The 19989-nt window shown below is 38.9% G+C and overlaps 1 protein-coding gene across 4 annotated transcripts; it reads right to left on the bottom strand.

Annotated features, from left to right (window-relative positions):
- Positions 1-83: 83 nt before the first annotated feature.
- On the bottom strand, positions 84-19478 carry phf20l1 (PHD finger protein 20 like 1). 4 transcript variants are annotated; one of them, XM_017471957.2, is made up of 24 exons: positions 19325-19478; positions 18147-18280; positions 17891-18062; positions 17338-17433; positions 16053-16143; positions 15879-15967; positions 13307-13472; positions 13082-13207; positions 12886-12938; positions 12524-12746; positions 11195-11329; positions 10332-10517; positions 10069-10128; positions 9652-9942; positions 9149-9361; positions 6774-6830; positions 6578-6679; positions 6002-6145; positions 5718-5902; positions 3658-3757; positions 3290-3485; positions 2503-2752; positions 2048-2213; positions 84-1461 (listed from the first exon to the last, which is right to left on the bottom strand). In XM_017471957.2, the coding sequence occupies exons 2-24, from the start codon at positions 18227-18229 to the stop codon at positions 1319-1321; spliced, it is 3327 nt and encodes a 1108-aa protein (XP_017327446.1). In that variant the 5' UTR covers positions 18230-18280; positions 19325-19478; the 3' UTR covers positions 84-1318. The 4 variants fall into 4 exon arrangements, with proteins under 4 accessions (XP_017327446.1, XP_017327474.1, XP_017327456.1 ...); XM_017471985.2 differs by having other exon boundaries at positions 13307-13469; XM_017471967.3 differs by lacking the exon at positions 19325-19478 and adding an exon at positions 18786-19168.
- Between the last annotated feature and the right edge of the window lie 511 nt (positions 19479-19989).

Genomic DNA, 19989 nt, shown 5'->3' with positions numbered 1-19989 from the left:
ACAAGTTCCTCAAATGTAAAGGCAGTCAGTAAACTAGAGCACAGTGAAGCTGATATGCAAATAGTGACAATGTCATAACAGTGAATAGTCAGAATATCTTTTATTGAAGTACATAAAGTTAGTTGCATCAAGATTTTAAATAAACTCTAATGTACAGCTGGTATCTCATCAAAATCAACTTCAGATTTTACAAAATCAACTTCAACACTTTTATACAGATTAATATAAATGTTGAATAAAACAGACATGTTCAAGTATATATTGTCCTACTATGCCTCGTTTTCTTTCCTGTTCTTTACAGTACATAGAAGCATGATAGACATTTAAAATAAAAGCCACGCTAACATCCTTGTAAAATATATTTGCCTTCAGCTCCACACTAGCTTACTGCACTGGGGACAATCAAAATGACAAAGCTTTCAGAAGCAAAAAGTTGGATAATAAGAATATAACAGAGGAGTTTGGGGGTGAAGAGACGTATACACCCATTCTGGACTAGGTGCCTGGACCAGATTACTTGTTGGAATGGATTGTTCAGCAGCACATCATCAGGATCAACTAGTACTGCAGACAACCATCTGAATAATTTCAAAATTATGTGGACACTGACACAGAAAATGTCCGAACCGGACAATCGACATATATATTGTAGGTTTTTTCATCTCAATTTTAATCTGTGGTGGTTTATCCTGTGTCTAAGTAAGTGTTATAAGTAACAATTTACTCCTCAAGTGTTACAAACATCACTTTCGCCCAAATACATTCATTCCAGTAACACAAACACATAGTATTTAAGAACCATTCTTTCTTTAACTTCTTCAGATGAAAACTCCAATGATGAATCAATTCTAAATATTCTGTTACAGCACAACTGGTGTGCCTTTTGGTGATACATTATTCTGAGAAGCATTTCTAACAAGAGATAAGAAAGAAAACACCACTTTGCTCATGTATTTTTTTATTTTTCAAAGATCGTTTCAATTATTTATGATTGCGAGTGGTGCAAGTAAACACACTATGTTGTTTTGAATAAGCTGAACATTGTCCTCATCTTCATGCGTTGTTGAGACAGCAAGCACTTGAACGCTGCATGGTTTAGACCTGTATTAGGAGCACAGCTCTTGCTCGTCCTGCAATTCTGTTAATGCACGGTGGAGGAACAACCACTGCGCAGGATCATCATCTACACTCTCTTTAATTGTGTTCTTTAAAAGTATGCACTGTGCATTAGGTTCTACAAGTATGTGCTGTTGTGCCCTAAAGTTTCTGACAAATACACACACAGCCCTTAAGTGTTTGCCTCCAACCTGTGACCATGTCACACAGAGCACATTGTGCTCATCTGTTGTACCTTCCCCAAGTCCAAAAGCAGCTGTTTCATTCGCCATTTAAGCTGAGGCAGTCTGGCCAGAGGATCTGGAGGCTCCAATTCTCCTGTGAAATCCAACCAGCTCTCCAACACTGAAGCCACAGCAGGAGCAAGATCAAAAACAACAAAATATGTAGTTAGCCATTGTCAAGAGTAAAAAAACAAACAAAAAAACCCCCCATTTTGCATGGATGATGTGCATGAAAAGAAACATTTTTAACAAGGCAGAAACCACATAAGCCAAACCAGTAGTGGACTGTTTGTGCATAAAGTGGGGCAGTGGGCCACATAGTTGGCCAGAATGATTACTGCACCAAAAAAACGTCATATTTAACATGCACCACTAATAAGCACATTATTCATTCTTTAATTTCATCTTTATCCTAGGCAAGGACACTGTGGATCCTGGGAACAGTTGCTGCAGGGCAGGAATACACCCTGGAGTCAATCTCAGGGAATCACACACTCGTACAATCTTTCATACCTCGAGTGAATTTAAACTAGCAATCCAACGGAAACGCAGGGAGAACATGCAAAACTCTGCACAGGCAGTAAACAAAAGATCAGGTTCAAACCCTGTCCCCTAGAGTTATAAGGCACCAGCAGGATCTGCTCTCCAATCATACTGCCCTAAGGAGAGTTATATAGTTATAGTAGAAAATATATTGAACAAATCACCATCTAGCTCTTTCTCGATGAGATCCATGCGGCCAGCCACCTGGTTCTGAACATCTTCAATGTGTGTGAGGAGGTTCATCTGCCATTGCAGACAGTTTCTCGCTGGCTCCACCTGCCCCGAGCTGCTCTCACTCACACAGCCAGACAATGAGATAGCACTGCTCACCTGCACCCAAACATACAGAGCATCAGACACTCATTTTGAACAGCAGAATCTTCTGCAATCTGTACCTGATACAATACAAAGTTATGAATTGAAAAAAAAGATCATCACTAGGACTTGGAGAGAAATCATACTGTGTAAGGGTGTATAAACAATTAACTCTAGATAGCTTCATAGAGGTTTGTTTTGCCATGGAGGCTGGTCTGTGTTATCATATCAGTGCTACAATAGAATGCGTTCCCCTAATTCTCCTTTACATTCATTTCTAGCCCACAAGCGATGTCAAACTAACCTCCTCCTCCTTTGGTATAAATGACAGTGTCTGAGAGGCAGTCTGGAAGCCCTGCTCATGTTTGTGTTGGTGGCCCACGCCAGAAGGCTTTTGGTAGCTGTGCTCACTGGTGATATAGGTCTCAGGATTTAAGTTCTGGCTGACGCGCTGCTGAAACATGATGCAGTCTGGAACTCCGCCCATAGGCTGGTCCTCGTCCGAGTTCACCCAAGAACGAGCCCACAAGTGTAAACTGGGATTGTGTTTATTCCTTTGGAGTAAAAATAAATAAATCGATGAATAACTAAATTAATACATATAGGATTGAAAAGTAAGAAAAGTTTCAAGCATTGGTCTGAGAGTAAGCAAAAACCACAAAAACAGACAAAACTTTCTCTCTAAATGCTTTCCAAATCTGTTTGGAAATGCTGATTAGTTAAGCAGGGAGTCAGAACAAGAACAATATGATAAAATGAGCAGTTTAATCAATTGCCAGAAGAAGTGCAACACTAAGAATTTATACAACATGCAACACTTTCTACTACAGACAAACAAAAGAATTTCTACGTGGTTTCCTGTACATTCTGCTTTGTAACATGACACGTAATGTGCAACTGATGTGTAACAGTGCATATGTTCACATTATGTGTAAGAGGTGTCTCTAGAACATCTACACACGATGAGCACACATGCTTGGAGAAATACAGACAGAACTATAAATCAGCCTTTGCTGTTCACAAGCTGTTCTTTCTCAGTTTTATGTGTTTGCCTCTCTCATTCACAGAGACTCAGTAATAAATCCTCTTACTGTAAGATGTCCATCTTGAGCTGTAGGCCATGAAGCACCTTTTTAACACTGTACACATCAGCGAGTAACTGATGTGTAGACACAATCTTCTTAGCGTTCTGATGCGAGTAGTTCTCCGTCAGTAAAGATAAGCCATACATTTGGCCCTTATATAGCCAGTCTTTATCATGACGATATTTGGCACTCCATCTCTGTCCTGATGCACAAACAAATTAGTTCACATTATTTTTAAAAAACAACAACAACAAAAAACATTAATGATGAAATCCAGAAGCAGTCAAGTGGTGAATTTTGTCCTAACTTACTCAGTGGTAAAGTTGCCTTTAAACTAAACACTAGTTGTGCATGCTTGTGGGAAGTTTATTTACCTGGTGGGTCTCTACAGATGTAGCAAATATACTGCTCAGGTATACTGTCCTCAAGCAGTCCCATACACACACTATGCTGCCAGCACATACACTCCTCACACTGAAGGGGAGAAACAAACATCATGCATCAAAGTGCACAGAACTGATGTAATTATTCATTCCCTTCCAAGTCAAAGACACCACATTTTAGCCAGAATGAAAATACTTAACAATAGATGGTCCAAAAGGAAAGACCTAGTGTGGACTTAAAAGCCTAATGCTCAGACAATTTTCCAGGTCATAATTAGCTAACAAGTCGGTGTTCTGTTCCCTATGGACAGAGTCAAAAACGGCTCGTTCAATGATCAGCTCTACAGGATTCGTTCTAAACTCCTCCTTTTAGAGCGCATACTCTGCTCTGATTGGTCAGATGTCCCTGTTGTGATTGGTCTACCACTGTCAGCGTGTGACAAAAAGGAAACGCGCACTACCATAACGAGTTTCAGCTCAGACTGGTCGCGAACAGACGATGAAGACCTGAGGTGGGGCTTTTTGTTACAAACCTACGTAGGCTAGGTTCAGCTGTTCAGGATCACTTCCTTCTTTTGGGAATCAATAACTCGGTTTGTTAAGCACTTCGATTTTTTAAACTTTACAGTTGTTTTTATATTCACAAACAGCTATGTATATAACACACTACATGAAAGGTAATATATGAAAAACCATAATAGGTGCACTTTAAGTTACATTATTAGATTATTAAGTTGAAGTGAAGTGACCCCTAACTGTTGAAAGTTGGTACTACAAGAGTCCTTAACTTGTGATGTGAAATGTGCACCTTGTTTCAGCACTGCAGGGAAAGCATGTGGTCATGGCTGCTGCTCTTCTTTGATTTTAGTTGTTTTTTAAGGCATTGTCAGTATGTTTTAAATAGGATCACTTTATAATTCTATAATGAAGATGTATCTTTAGTTGTTGACTATTTCTGTTATGTTAATGTGTCAAATTATTTGCTTCATTTTGTGAATTAGCTCTGCTGTTTCAGGGGATTGGAATTTGAGCTACATTTGATGTAAAGAGCATCCATTAGATTTAAATGAACATAATTGTTAACTTTTCCTATTTAGAATCCCATTTTTGTATTGTATTGGTTTTACCCGTTCCACTGACATCAGTAAAGATGTTAAACTGCTTGCTTGTAAGGCATTTGAAGCAGAGGACAGAACGGAGTTTTTAAAAAATTCAGGGTGGATCTTACACTATGGGCTTAGATCTCCCTCTAGAGACTATTTTAAATGAGAAAAAAAATCTTTTCCATAACCTGTTTGCAAGGACCTGTGACTCCCAAATCTGTGACATACAGTTAAATCGAGAATTACTGGATAGTAGGGGTGGGGGATATGACAAAAATATCATGATACATGAGGACATTTCGACGATACATGACATGCATCACGATATATCATTTAGCTAACAAACGGCCTGCAAAACAATAGTAAAATATACAAAAAAAGTTAAGCTGAGTTTGATGATACTTTACTTTAATGCCTACAGAGACAAAGAAGAATAAGTTAAAATTATGTCAAATTAACAGCATCCATTCAGTACCATTTAATTTGTAATTATTAATAGCATAAAAAAAAACATATCACCATACCAAGGATATCTCAAAAGTGTATCGCATAATCATTTATCACGATATCGATATTATATCAACATAATCACCCAGCCCTACTGGACAGGGTCACAAATATGTGTTGTTTTTGTATACTGGACCTTTTCCTGTTTCTGTGGCATTGTTTTAATAAGAACAAGACTTGCTGGTGACTGTCATCAGTTTACCTTACGACTGAGATGTAAACCAAATATACACAAATTATTTTACCAACTTCAGTTGGTTATTTATACTACTAAAATAGTTTCAATTACAATTTCAAATAGTTTCAATACCTTAAATTTCAAACTCAAAATCTAACTTAATAAGGCATCTAAAGGTGTTTTTGGTTATTCAGAGTAAAATGCTATGGGTTTTTTTTTTTTTGCTACAATGTGCTCTGACCCAAGACTTCACACACACCCACCTGAATCATGAAGCCATTCTCTTCATCCATTTCACAAATGCAACGGACAATCTCATTAGCAGACTCGTCCTCCTCATCCTGGAAATCCTCCATTGTGAGAGAGTCCAGATCCTGGTTGTATTCATCACCACTAAACAGCAAAGACTCTGTGGTGGAGTCCTCTAAGAAGTCAATGTCTGATAGGTCTGGCAAGACATAAGTAGTGATTAAGAAAAAGCAAACATTTGTTAAGCACCAGAAGACTTTCTATTTTTATTTTTTTTGCGTTGAATATGAATACTCACTCTCTCCTGTGAGATCGACCGACAGTATGGCACGAGGAAACTGGAAGGCTGAGTGCTTGGAAAAGGAGCTAGAGGAAGAGCGGTGAAGTAGATACGCTGGTCTCTCCAAGTAGGACATGGAGACATCTTCCATATCAGAGTAACCTGGGTGAAGATGATGAGAGTTTCGATTCCTAATTCTTGATAAGCGTATACACTGTTTAATGAGGTGACAGAGGGCTCAAGTGCCTCACACTGCAAGGCATGTCAGCAAAACCTGAAAGTCCTTCATACAAAGAGCTGCCTTGGCTTGGAGGTAACCAAAATGTAATGGTCTCTGATCAAACCTTTGCACTGTAACTCTCCCCAGCTGAAACGATTTATCAGGTTGAACGTGCAACAATTTAAACTGAAACATTCTGATGGTACTGCTATAGAAAAAAAAAAGTGTGTTGTTTTTTTTAGTCAAGCTTCACCTGTGCATAATATACCAAACATTTCAAACTATTTTCTTTAATAAAAACAATAAAACTGGGACACTGACAAACAGAAAATCTAGACTTCCTTTAAATGCTACAGAGAGATGCAATGTCTTACAGTACTGCTTCGATTTCTTCTTCTTCTTCTTCTTTTTCTTCTGTTTGAGTTTGAAAGGGTCTTTTTCTTTTCTATCTCTGCGTTCTTTATCCCTCTTTTTCCCTGACAAAGGAAGCGACATTTCATTAAATTATGAAAATGTGTGAGAAGATCAGTTCACTCAACACACAAAACACTGCAGCCCAAAAGAGCTTACCAATGAGCTGGCACTTCTCTTCAATTTTGAATTTCCTTTCAGGCTTCATACATAGTCCTGGGGGAAGAATAAGAAAAAAAGTTTCACATACACCTTTTAAGAGCAGTCTTGAACAGGTGCTTGTGTCTGTGACAGCTAGATACAGGGATCATACAGATTCTACATAATGAAATTCCAGGACTTTCAAGGACTTTCAAGGACTATACAGGAGGCGTGCATCCATCCATCTATTTCTGTACCCCCGTCGCAAGGAGCCTGGAGCCTATCCCGAGGTGGGGGACACCCTGGATAGAGTGCCAACCTGTCGCAGGGCACCATCACACTCTCTCTCTCTCTCTCTCTCTCTCTCTCTCTCACATACACACTATGTACAATTTAGAGATGCCTACAATGCATGTCTTTGGACTGGGGAGGAAATCGGAGTACCCAGAGGAAACCCCCGAAGCACGGGGAGAACATGCAAACTCCATGCACACAGAGCGGCGGCAGGAATCGAAGCACCTACCCAAGAGGTGTGAGGCAAACATAATAACCACTAAGCCACCGTGCCCCCCACAAGAGGTGTCAAACATTATTTATTTTTCGTTTTTAAATTCCAAAAGAATTGATTAAAATAATAATAATAATAATAATAATAAAACAATGTTTTTTTATATGGCATATTTCCAGCCATGCTGGACTAAATTTGCATTTCCCAGGCATTGCTTTGTCTTCACCATGATGTCAGTATACTCCAGGTGAGAGACAGCATCAGTGTTGCCAACAAATTTCCACTGAAAGTTGCTAAATGTCACTAGATGATGTAATGCACTAATTAGCATATTCAATACATATTCATTCAGTACTTTGTGCACTCACAAACTGTATTTTAATACAGAAGCCAAATTACCAATAAAGTTTTCATATATATATATATATATATATATATATATATATATCTGTTTCTGTTGTCAGAAAACGAAATGAGTATGAAATAGTGACTGAACCGCAGCCCATTAAGAGACTACATGTTCACCAGCGTTCACTTCCAAGTGGTTTACAAGTTGCTGCTCAGCACTGCTAAAATCCTTTTGTCCTCATCTGAAAAAACCACCATACACTTAAGTTAAATACAACAGCTGTGATCTCAGCTATATTTACATGTAAAATGTTCACTCCAAGAAAACTGGAAGTGAAGTGAATGTGCTGCTCCTCTCCTGAACAGAGTAGCCGCAAAGAGAGGGAGAGAGCTGTACCTGCAGCGGGAAAGCAGGACCTTGTGCTCACGGGGCACTACTGGCCACTCTCTTCTATGAGAAGTTGGCAAGGTTTACCCAGTCGATGTGTCACTAGGTGCTTTAAAAATAAATAAATAAATAAATAAATAAATAAATAAATAAATAAATAAATAAATCGCTACATGGGTCTGAGAAGTGGACTGACAGAGCTTCCTCTGTCGCAATGAGTGTGCCATGGTCTCCCCTTTAGGCAGCGCGCTTGTCGAGCCGGAGGGCGCGTGCACAAGTAAGGTACGCAAGTGCCCGCTCTTCGAATGTGTACAACCGTGACATTGTTGACTATGGACACGTAGTGGGGGGGGTGTTTGATATATATACCGCTTGCCTCCCAGTACACGGCACGGAGTATTAGAGATAGTTAGATAGTTAATATAGTCAGATTGATTTAGTTAATTTAAACATTAGATTAGTTCACTTTGTCCACACTGGCATTTTCCACTCCCAGTCTTAGGTTCCTGTTTCGTGTTCCATGTGTATGAACTTGTTTCTCGTTTCCTCGTCGTGATTTCTGCTTAGCCCAGTTTATGCCTGTTTGACGATTGCCTGACCCTTTGCCTGTCTTGACTATGTTTTTGGATTACGATTTGGATTTGTCTGCCTTTGTCTCCTTTAATTTAACTGTTTAACTGCACTTGCATCCGTATCCTACTCCCTTATGTCTCGCGAAGTGACAGAGTGAGTGAATAGCGGGAGGAGGGGGAGAGGCTGCAGCTGGGTTTCATATTTTGAGTGAAAGGATGTATTAGTGTTCTATCAAAAATAAACACTAAAGTTTTTTGCAATTTCATATTTATTGATTTGTTATAATTCAGGCACTTTTTAAGCACCACTATATAAAAATAAATTATTTTCAAGGTTTTCCAATACTAAAATTTCAACAAGCCAAATTCAAGCACCTTGTACGAACCCTGTAGATAGTAGAAAGACACAAATTGTTATAATAGTGAACGGAGTGATATCCCAAATAAGCAAGCTAGTGTTCTTCAACCAGTACAATTAAAAATAAATTAATCTGTATGTTAAATCGTACACATTTCGGATCTGGCAAATTAACGTGTGAAGTTTTCACACAGCTTGTAGTCTATATTTAATACTTACCTTGATCCAAGTGTTTATCTTTCTCAGTGACCCTCTTGAGGATCTTGTCATTAAAGTTCTCAAAAGTCTTTTCTCTGTGTAAAGGGGGCAGTGAGACTTCAGTGCTGTCAGAGCTGACAGAGGCAGACGAATGCTTCTTCCTACAGAACTTTGGGGGCTTCAGACAAGAGCCAGCACAGTCCAGCTGTAACATGTGGCCCTGAGAGGACAGAGCTGTAAAGAGGGACAGCAACGTTAAACTTGTAGGGTAGGTCGAGCTCATGCCTTATACCATACTGAATAGCGATAAACAACCTCTCAGAAGTAAAGTGTTGGAATCAGGATACAAGTTTTATGTGCCGCAAAAAATAATAATTAAAAAAAAACTTCTGCACTGTTATGTATTCTGACTACAAAAGGCATATGTAGATAAAGCTAAAAGAACATTTATTAGATATTTAGCTAAATAAACGGACAATGGAGTTCAAGCATATATTAAACTATGCAACTATATTTGCACATACAGGAGGAGGTGGAGACTGTCCTGCGCCTCTTGCTGTCCGGTATCTCCACTAGGCTGCTGGTGGGTACAGAAGTAGATGTGGCCCTGGTGCGACCTCCTCTTTCAGGTGAACACACTTCACTCTCCAGCTCTTTTTCATTATTGTGGTAATACTTCAGATGGTAATCTAGCAGCTTGGCTTTCCGAAAGGCTTTAGAGCAGCCTGGAATTTGACACTTGAACTTATTATGGTCCAGGTCAACCAGAGACTCATTAGGAGACATGGGGTCATCAGATCGCTTGGTATTTATTACTAGAAGAGAAACGGTGAAGAATCAAAATTAAAAGTACTATTCATCCTCAACCATCTTGATGCAAGAGAAATGATCAAATTGACTACTAAAAAGTTTTACATTAAATGTAAGGTCGCATTACATACTGGGCTCTCTGGCATGTTTGTTGGGTTTATGGGTCCTGGAAGCAGTTTTTGGACCAGTAGCTAAGGTGAAAGAACAGAGAGAGAACAAGAAATATAACTGTAAGTAAATTATAATCATCGGATATTTGTAACAATATAACCGACTGAACAAGATTTTTACTATTGAACCAATATTTACTATTAACTCGTTTAATCCAAACCACAGTGATTCTAAACTGAGAAGCTAGGTATTACACCATTCTGTGGTATCAGCACAAGCTTACCTGCTACAACAGCTGGCAATCTCTCTGCCACTAACGTATGACTGACGAGCAACACGTCAGTCATTCCTTCCTTCTCAGTGACTGCTGATTGAGCAGTTCCAGGAGAAGGAACAGACGATGGAGGAGTACCAGTGACTGGTTTGCTTAAAGAGGGTTCAGCTTTCACCAAGCAACTATTATCAGCATCTGAAAAACAGCATACTTCAAGGTAATTACATGGATATAAATAACAGAACCAAAACATTTTGGAAAAGCCCGATCCAGATATGTTTTCCTTATCCACCTCATTTACCTACAGAAAGCAGCTGTGGGTAAATACGCATGTACAAAAGTAAGATGAAGAGTTAACAGCTAAAGAAATGAATAACTACTCTTCCTCTTGAATTCCATATCACTCGTCACTTTTTATCAGCTCCGCAATATTAGATATCTGTGAAACTTTAATTCATGGCTTTGTGGGTTAAACGGAGTTTGAGAGCCAGACTTTATTACACTTCTGGCACTGGACATCTAGCTGTCCCTGGGCACTGATGAAGGTAAAATTACACAGGCAAACTTATTTTCTACTATAAAGGTTAAAACGATCGAGCACGGGTTTGGCATCAGTGCTGCTCGACAGAAAGATATAAACTCATAATAATGAGGAAGCACTGGAGAGGATGGCTTCGTAAAGGCAATGGCATGAATGTAGTACAATAAATTTGGGATTTGAATTGCCTGATGCAATGATATAAAACTCTAGTGAGGGTTTTACTGCATTTAAATGGAAATTTTCTGGTACTAGTAACGTTAGAGGGCCTTATTTGGCCAGATGGCCATCACTTGATCGTTGCTTTTGTGTGCCATGATTTTGGATCTTGTACCTGCTCTCTGACTACTGTCAGTCTGTGGCGTGGTGGGGTTGGAATCCCGGCTAGGTGGTGAGGGTGGACAGGTTGGGTCTAAGGAAGTCGCAAGACGCTGAGATCTTCTGCGCCTCTGAGGAGAGTTTGAAGTGGCTACACTCGCATGCACAGAAGAAGAAGATTGGAGGTTATTATATAACAGCATAGGGGGACTAAATCTGGAATGCGATGTTAAAAAAAAGAAAAGCACATGTAGGTGTGATCGTCAGGAATCCGGAAGCTTTTGTCCATAGTGTACATGCAATGAATCTCTCGCACACAATTAATAATATTAGTGAGACAGTCAGGTATGGCTCTTTTTTTTGTTGATGTTTTCAGTGTTTGTACTTTTTAATTTTGTTTGTTTAAAAAGAAAAAAAAACTGTGAATGATTGTTAGGTATGGCACTTTTCCACTGCATGGTACGTCTCGACTCTGTTCGCTTTTTTTTTTTTTTGGGGGGGGGGGGGGGGGGGGGTTCCCCACTGTGGATAGTACCTGGTACCTGGTTATTTTTTTAGTACCACCTCGGTCTCTCGGTCTCACTGTGCCTGAATAAATGTGTGTCATTTAATACATACTTTGTGTATGATGATATTCTATTAATCGAAAATTATTTATAATTTTCTCATTACAGATAAAATTACAACAAAAGGTATTGGTCATAGATTTTCACATCTCGCTTGTTACTGATTTCCAAACAGGCATTTATCGAAGTCACTCCTGTCACGGCTGAATCTAACGTAGTCATATCGAGCTCGATGTTGGTTCTAGAAAGCCGTTATTTTACATCCTTAATAGGGTCCATGTTCAGTGAACAGGAAAGGCGTTTGGAATATGGCCTGATCGTGTATTTGTACAGGGCTTTGATAACATTATTCCTGGCACTACACTGCAGTGGAAAAGCAAGCTCAGAAAAGTAAAACGAGCTGAGCCGAGTCGTACCGTGCAGTGGAAAAGTGGCTTTAGTGACGAACTATTCCTGGCAGACTGGCAGAAGTAATTCTTTGCTGGCTTTACTGGTAACATTATGGTAAACATGGATTAATGGGGTGCTGCATAATTAATGATCCTGTATTACACAGCATTTGTGTATATTATCAGTGTCACACTAGCCTAAAAATATACAGACAAATGTGGAGACTGTCCTGAGTCTCGTGCTCTCAGATAGTATATTTTTTTAATTGTCACATATTTCATATTGTCTCATATTTCCATATAAGCAAAACAACTGAGGTCCCTGGACATCTTGTCTTTACGTTTACGGTTAGAGCAATAAGCAGAAATAGACTCTCTGGATTTACCCACCTGTGTGTGCATCTGAGAGGGTGTGAATGGAGCTGGGTGAAGGTTTAGACTCTGCTGCTGTACTTGTGCTCAAGCTGCTGATAGTCGACTCTCCTGAATCATGCTTTAGTCTACAAGAGCGAGAGGGTCCTGGAGGTGTGTTGGAGAGAGATGCAGGATGCCTTTGGGTTACAGCAGACTGCAATGGCTCATCACCAGGGCAAGTTTCAGGTGCCGGACCACTCTAGGAGAATGGATACAAAAAAAAAAAAAGGCTAAATTATTCAAAAGCACACTGCCACAGCATTGATATTTTAAATAATGGCCTAGCAAAAGAAGCTTGGAATCCATCGTATAAAGATCAACTCGGTTGTATAACTCACCTGTGATGCCATGGGAAGATCTTCTCTGCAGTCACTGTCAGTTTTGGTACAGCCTAAAATAAAAAGTGATCCAAAGCATAAATGAAATAACGTTATACTTTACTTAACAGAAACACATGAGCTGTAACATTATCTGATAATTCAACATTAAAATTGGATATAAAGTGACCAACATATTTAAGTTGAGAAACTATACCTGCTGTTTTGTTGAGGCGCGCTCTTTTCACATTGTTAAAACTACCTGGTCTGCTGCTTCTTCTTTTTCTTTTAGCCATTTCAAGCTCCTCAGAAGATGGCTTGCAGTCTTCCTCATCAGAAGAGCCTTAACGAGGCCAGAGGACAGATGCATGATTATATGTATAATAAGTTATGAGAGATAATCACAGTTCATTTCTGGTAGATTAATAAACACTGTAAATACCAAGTCTGTCCGAGTCAGCGTTGTTATCCTCATCATTGAGTTCATCAAGCCTGGGCTCTGTTCTGTCCTCTCTATCTTTGTTGCTGTTGGCACTGGTGCGAGGCCTACAGCCTCCTTTACTCTTGGCTGCAGCTGTGGCTGCCTTTACGAGGGCAATCCAATCCTGCTTCATACATATAACATGTCGCTGGTCACGGCAAAGAGTAACAGGTGCAACAAAGGACATTGGGGTGGTTGGAATTTTTTTTTGGGGGGGGGGGGTGGGGGGGTTACTGGGGTGGACAATAAGACAGCAATTATGTCACGGTCCTTGAAGGCAGTTCTATAATACACTATGTATTTTATATATTATATACATATGTATGTTACATTTTTTTTTTTTTAAAGTTGAAAATCGTGTACAAAAATAAATAATTTAACACTGGGAAGGAGGAAAAAGAGTAATCAAAACACCAATAAAAAGACAGGTTATTAGTCCACTACTAACTCACAGAGCACTTTCTTAGGAATACCTATACACCTACTTATTCTTGCAATTAGTTAAATCAGCCAATCATGTGGCAGCAGTGCAATGTATAAAATCATGCAGATACGAGCCAGCGATTTCGGGTAATGTTCACATCACCTATCAGACTGGGTAAAAATTGGATCTCATTGACTTTGACTGTGGCATGATTGTTGGTGCCAGATGGGCTGGTTTGAGTATCTGTATAATTCAATTCAATTTTATTTGTATAGCGCTTTTTACAATAGACATTGTCTCAAAGCAGCTTTACAGAAATATCAACATGGTATATAGATATTAAAGGTACGAATTTATCCCAACTGAGCAAGCCACTGAGCGGCGACGGTGGCAAGGAAAAACTCCCTAAGATGTTTTAAGAGGAAGAAACCTTGAGAGGAACCCGACTCAGAAGGGAACCCATCCTCATCTGGGTAACAACAGATAGTGTGAAAATGTTCATTATGGATTTATATGAAGTCTGTTTGGCCATAGAAGCAGCCGTAGCCCCAGCAATCTGGAATTGGAGTAGATGAAAACTCCATCCAGAGGCAGGACATACGAAACGGATCAAATATATATAACCGATCAAACGGACCAAATAGATGCAACTGCTGATCTCCTGGGATTTTCAACACAACAGACTTTAGAGTTTACTCAGAATGGTGCAATAAAGAAAAAACATCCAGTGAGCAGCAGTTCTGTGGACAAAAAACGCCTTTTAGATGAGAGAGATCAGTGAAGAATGGCCAGGCTGGTTCGAGCTGACAGAAAGGCTACAGTAACTCAGATAAGCACTCTGTACAATTGTGGTGAGCAGAAAAGCATCTAATAATGCACATATTGAACCTTGAGGCTACAACAGCAGAAGACCATGGCAGGTTCCACTTCTGTGAGCCAAGAACAGGAGCCAAGTCTGATGAATCTCGATTTCTGCTGAGGCACACAGATGGCAGGGTCAGAATTTGGCACCAACTCCATGGACCCAACCTGCCTTGTGTCCACAGTCCAGGCTGGTGGAGGTGGTGTAAATGGTGTGAGGAATGTTTTCTTGGCACACTTTGGGCCTGTTAATACCAATCAATCGTCACTTGAATGCCATAGCTTATTTGAGTATTGTTGCTGACCATGTGCATCCCTTCATGGCCACAATTTACCATCTTCTAATGGCTACTTCCAGCATGATAATGCACCATGTCATAAAGCAAAAGTCATCTCAAACTGGTTTCACGAACATGATAATGAGTTCAGTGTTCTTCAGTGGTCTTCCCAGTCACCGGATCTGAATCCAGCAGAACTCCTTTGCGATGTGGTAGAATGGGAGATTCACAGCATGAATTTTTGCATCTGTAAAATCTGCAGAATTTGTGGTCATGCAATCATGTCAACATGGACCAGGATCTCAAAGAAATGTTTCCAAAATCTTGTGCAAACCATGTCACCAAGAAGTGAGTCTATTTTGAGAACAAATGGAGGCCCTACCCTGTATTAATATAGTGTTCCTATTAAAGTGTTCAGTGAGTGTATGAAAAGATATTGCAATACCACCAATATCTCAGAAAAGTGTATCGTGCCATAATGTATCACATTGTTGAGATTATATCATCATATTGCCCAGCCCCAGGGTCAACTTTATATAAAAGTATAAAAACACACAATATTATCTTCACTGTCAAAAGGGTTACTCTTCTCTCTAAAAACATTTCAGGTAGTTGAGCAAATCTAACAAATGATATGGAAAAGGAATAACACAATAACAAGTGGCCAAACAACAAAATAACAAAAATGCATGGATTTTAAATATTTCATGCAACAAAGACAAAAAGCATTTTTAGATGAAAGGCTGTTTTTTGTTTGTTATTACTTAATTCACCAATGATCTGATACCTTCTGAAAAAGGAGTGATGGAAAGTAAAGCTAATTTCTAATTAAAGAGTAAAAACTGTATTTCTCATTATGTAGCATTTTAACTACATAAAGGCACGTTCCTGAAAATGATTTTAAGGAGTCAAAGTGTTGCCTTGAATACAGGACATAATGAGGGAATGGACACCTTAAAAAGTCACTTACTTGTCCTTTGGCATCCTCTGGCATGGATTTTATATGGATTCGTTTCACACAGCGAATCACCCCGTCATAAAACTGGACTGTGTAGGTTCCTGTGAATAAAGACGTTGTTTTTAGGCAGGCTCTAGTACATTTAGTTGATGAAGGTAATATGACACATATGAAAATGAAACTTGCCCTCTTTGTTGACACTTTCAATCTTGGCAGGATAGTAGCGGCAATCTGTCCATCGGGCAAGAACTTCTTCCCCATCTTTCAGTTCCTGTAACTGAAGCAGACATACATGATTACTTAAAGAAACCACTTCATTGTGTTTCTTAGCACATATTATAAACATTCACACGTTTTCAGCAAGATCAGCATGGTTTTTTTGGTTTGCCAATAAAGTTTGAAGGCTATGATATCTGGATATCTGTGATGAAGGTAGAAACAGCAGAAATAGTTCTGATTATGCAAATTCTAGTTCTTCTCATAACAACGGGACACTAAACAGTACCCATAATATTATCTAACATTATAATATAGATTATATATTAGTCTGATTATATGTACAGAATAATCGGATTCTAGATGATTACAATTAATCTTATCAAACAGCTGCTATCAGTAATATTTCTAATACACGCACAAGGAATCTAAAAAGGTAGACTATCTGATTGAATATGGAATAATTTGTGGCCTGTACTTAGAGGAGTCCTACTGAATTTCTTTAAGGGATATTCCACAGCTACATTACATGATTTTAATGCAGGATGTGGTGGCAAAGAACCACCTGCTGCGAAGAGGAGTGCATAAAAATCATGTAACGTGCATCTAGCCATGGATTATCCCGCTTATACCAAGGTCACTTGCCAGCAGTGACAATTTAAAGCTGTCACTGATGTTTGCAGTGAAAAATCTGACTGAAAGGATCAAAACAACGCTAGTTTTCCCTTAGTTATATTATATATGCGGGTCGTTAGATCTAAAATTCTGCCCGCTCTAAATCATACACAGAGATAAAGCAGTGCGACAAGATAAGTCTATTATAATTCATTCAAATAAATGTAAATAGTGTACATGCATGAAGTACCTGCACCTGTGCTGCGTGTCTACTAATAATGTTACTATGGTTACGGTTGTTTATAGGTAGCGCATTAATTTAGAACGGAGATTAAACTGACTGGATCTACCTGTGCATTCAAACCGTATAATGCACACCTTCCAGCCAGTCAGAATCGAGACCATGGTATAAATTATATACATCACTAGGAACAAGCATCTCCATGCAAATTCAAGGCCACTACGGATCAATGTAATGGCATAGATCAAATTCAAACAAATCACCCCAACCTCAATATTTGTTTCTACAACAACATAATTGATGGAGGGGGGTTTTATAAAAAAAAAAAAAAAACACCCCCAAACAGTCATGAGACGTGCAGTTATTAGAAAGCCAGATCTGAGCAGTTGATGTGTGTACTTGTCTCTGTTGTGGCATGTCTTTTTGGTCCTCTGTGTTCTCTGTACAGCCAGGAAGCTCACGCAGGCGAGATGATCTCATCTCACCGAGTCTCTCCTGGTAGAAACGTTTGGAAAAAAAACAATATCTCAATTAACAATCTCATTAACAAATGGTTAATGAGATTAAGGAACACATTCTCATCTGCATAAGTAAACCGCTCATTTAACTCTTATCCAATTTTTGAAAAACCCCTAAATTTCCACCAAAAAAAAAACCAAAAAAAAAACACATCTTTCAAACTTTCACAAGAACATTCTTCGTGAGTGTACTGCACGTTTTGCGTAATGGAAACAAATATCCACTGTCAGCCCACTGTTAGAAACAAAAACACTAATGCAGGCTGGTTGTAAGCAAGGAACCAACAAGACCAGGTTAGCTTCTCCAGTACGTTTTTTGCTAGTCAACAAGCATGGTCATTGAATTCATCTCGGTCCAAGCTGATTTTCTGCATTTTTTTTTTTTCAGTGTGATTTACAGTGCATACACATTAATTTACTTTACGAAGACCTACAGTCACATCCTCCTCTTCTTTCAGCCCCTCTTTACGTAGTGTGGGTCGCTCTAGTGGACGTAGCCTGTTGCTGTCCCATAAAATCCACTCATCATATCGATGGCTCCAGCGGTCAAAATGGACAAGCATTTTCCCTTCATCGTAGTCAATCTTCTCTATACGTGAAGGGTACCTAAAGGGGGGTGGGGGTGGGGACATGTAACCTATACATAAAACAAAACTGCATAATTTGAGACTTTTTTTCTCCCCACTTTACCATTTTTGTAAATAGTCTTGAGCTTCCACTCGGGCTCCAACTTCAAAAGTAATTCCAGGCCTGTTAGGAGGTTTCTTACTCATGTTCAAGGTGATCTGCTTAACGCTTTCTCAGGACACACACACTCTCGCCTCCTGTAATTAAACAAATAATGAGGGTTGGGTTTTTTTTTTTATAGAAAAAGGTGAAATCTTACCCTTGATCAAGCAAGCACAGAAAAATGACACTGCAGTCGCAAAAAATAGCAAATCAAACAAACGATATATATTTTGATTATTATTATTATTTAACTAGACTTGACTAGATACTCCACAAAATGTCAACTCCAATAATGAATTAACCAGCTGTCATAACTGAAAAGTTACTCACTCATTTCAGCTGAGCAAACAAAACAACCCTTAACGTTACTTTCCACAAAGTTTAACTTGCACTATAAAGTTAATCTGTCGATCCGTTTATCAACTGAGCTGATCATATGTGCAGAATAATTTCACGTTATTAGGACAGCAACTCATTTTATCCAACAGCTTTGTACACATACGCGGAAAGTTTGCTAGCGAGACCTTATAAAGTGGCTAGCTTACGCACGTAGCCAGGCAGCTAACAGGACTTAGCATACTAGCTCTACTGCATAATTACCAGCGTCTGCAGAGAACTGGGATTCATTTTGGCTGTAGCTTCTGTCTGTAGTCAAGCTTAAAAGATTTCAAGTACGTGCAGCAGCATGGGTGTATTTTATAATCGCCCGCACGGTCTGAAGCGAATACAAAGGCATATAACCCCGTCCTGGGTCAGGTTTAGCTCGCTAGCCAGGAGCATTAAACTTACCAACTAGCTAGCTCGCTAACGCTAGCACTGCGGATATATGTTCACTTTTCCTAGCCTGTATTCGTAATTGCTAGTCAGTTAGTCAGTGATCTGCCATAGTTACAGAAATATAAAATATCAACCAGGAAAGTTTAGACAATCCAGTGAGCATCCTGAGACCGCAGCAGCTGATCTGATCAGTGGTGCTGGACTAGCGGAGGCGCTTCGAGGGGATTAAAATAACATTATGTGCAAAAATGACAGGCCAGTTTTTATACTCATTCATTACACAATAACGTCGCCTAGGAAAACCATTAGTGGTTCTGGCGTGCTATATACATATAGATTAAATACAACGCACTAGACTTTACCTTTGAAACTTCATTGAAGGTTTAGCTAATATTCCCTAAACTGCTGTCTCTTCATTCTTCTGTTCAGAGACATTTTAAACCAGCTAGCGAACCCAAACAGGGGGCGTCTACACGTACGGCAACCTCTGGTGTGACGCAATACGCACAGGTCACGTGAGAACAGACGCACGTTTATACCAGCGCCGTTGAAAAAGGCAGTGGATCGTACCATACTTACTTATTCGGGCTTTATGTTCTGTTTTTCTGTTTTTACACCTAGTGTGTCATACTTACATATATATGTATATAATCACTATATGTCTGTATGTATGTGTGTATCTGTATATATATATATATATATATATATATATATATATATATATATATATACACACACACACACACACACACACACACACACACACACATACATACATATATATATATATATATATATATATATATATAAAATCGTGCTGTTGAGAAATCATATATATAAAATCATATATACATATAAACACTATTCTATATATATACAATACAATTATGTTATAATTATATTATATATTATATTATAAAAATTAAATGACTCAATGATCACAATTATATATATATATATATATATATATATATATATATATATATAAAATCGCGATTGTTTTTTGTTTATTTGAGTGTAAGTAAAT

This window comes from Ictalurus punctatus, chromosome 1 (genome assembly GCF_001660625.3).
Source record: "Ictalurus punctatus breed USDA103 chromosome 1, Coco_2.0, whole genome shotgun sequence".
NCBI classification, from domain to species: Eukaryota; Metazoa; Chordata; class Actinopteri; order Siluriformes; family Ictaluridae; genus Ictalurus; species Ictalurus punctatus.
This window is presented reverse-complemented; position numbering and strand designations above follow the sequence as displayed.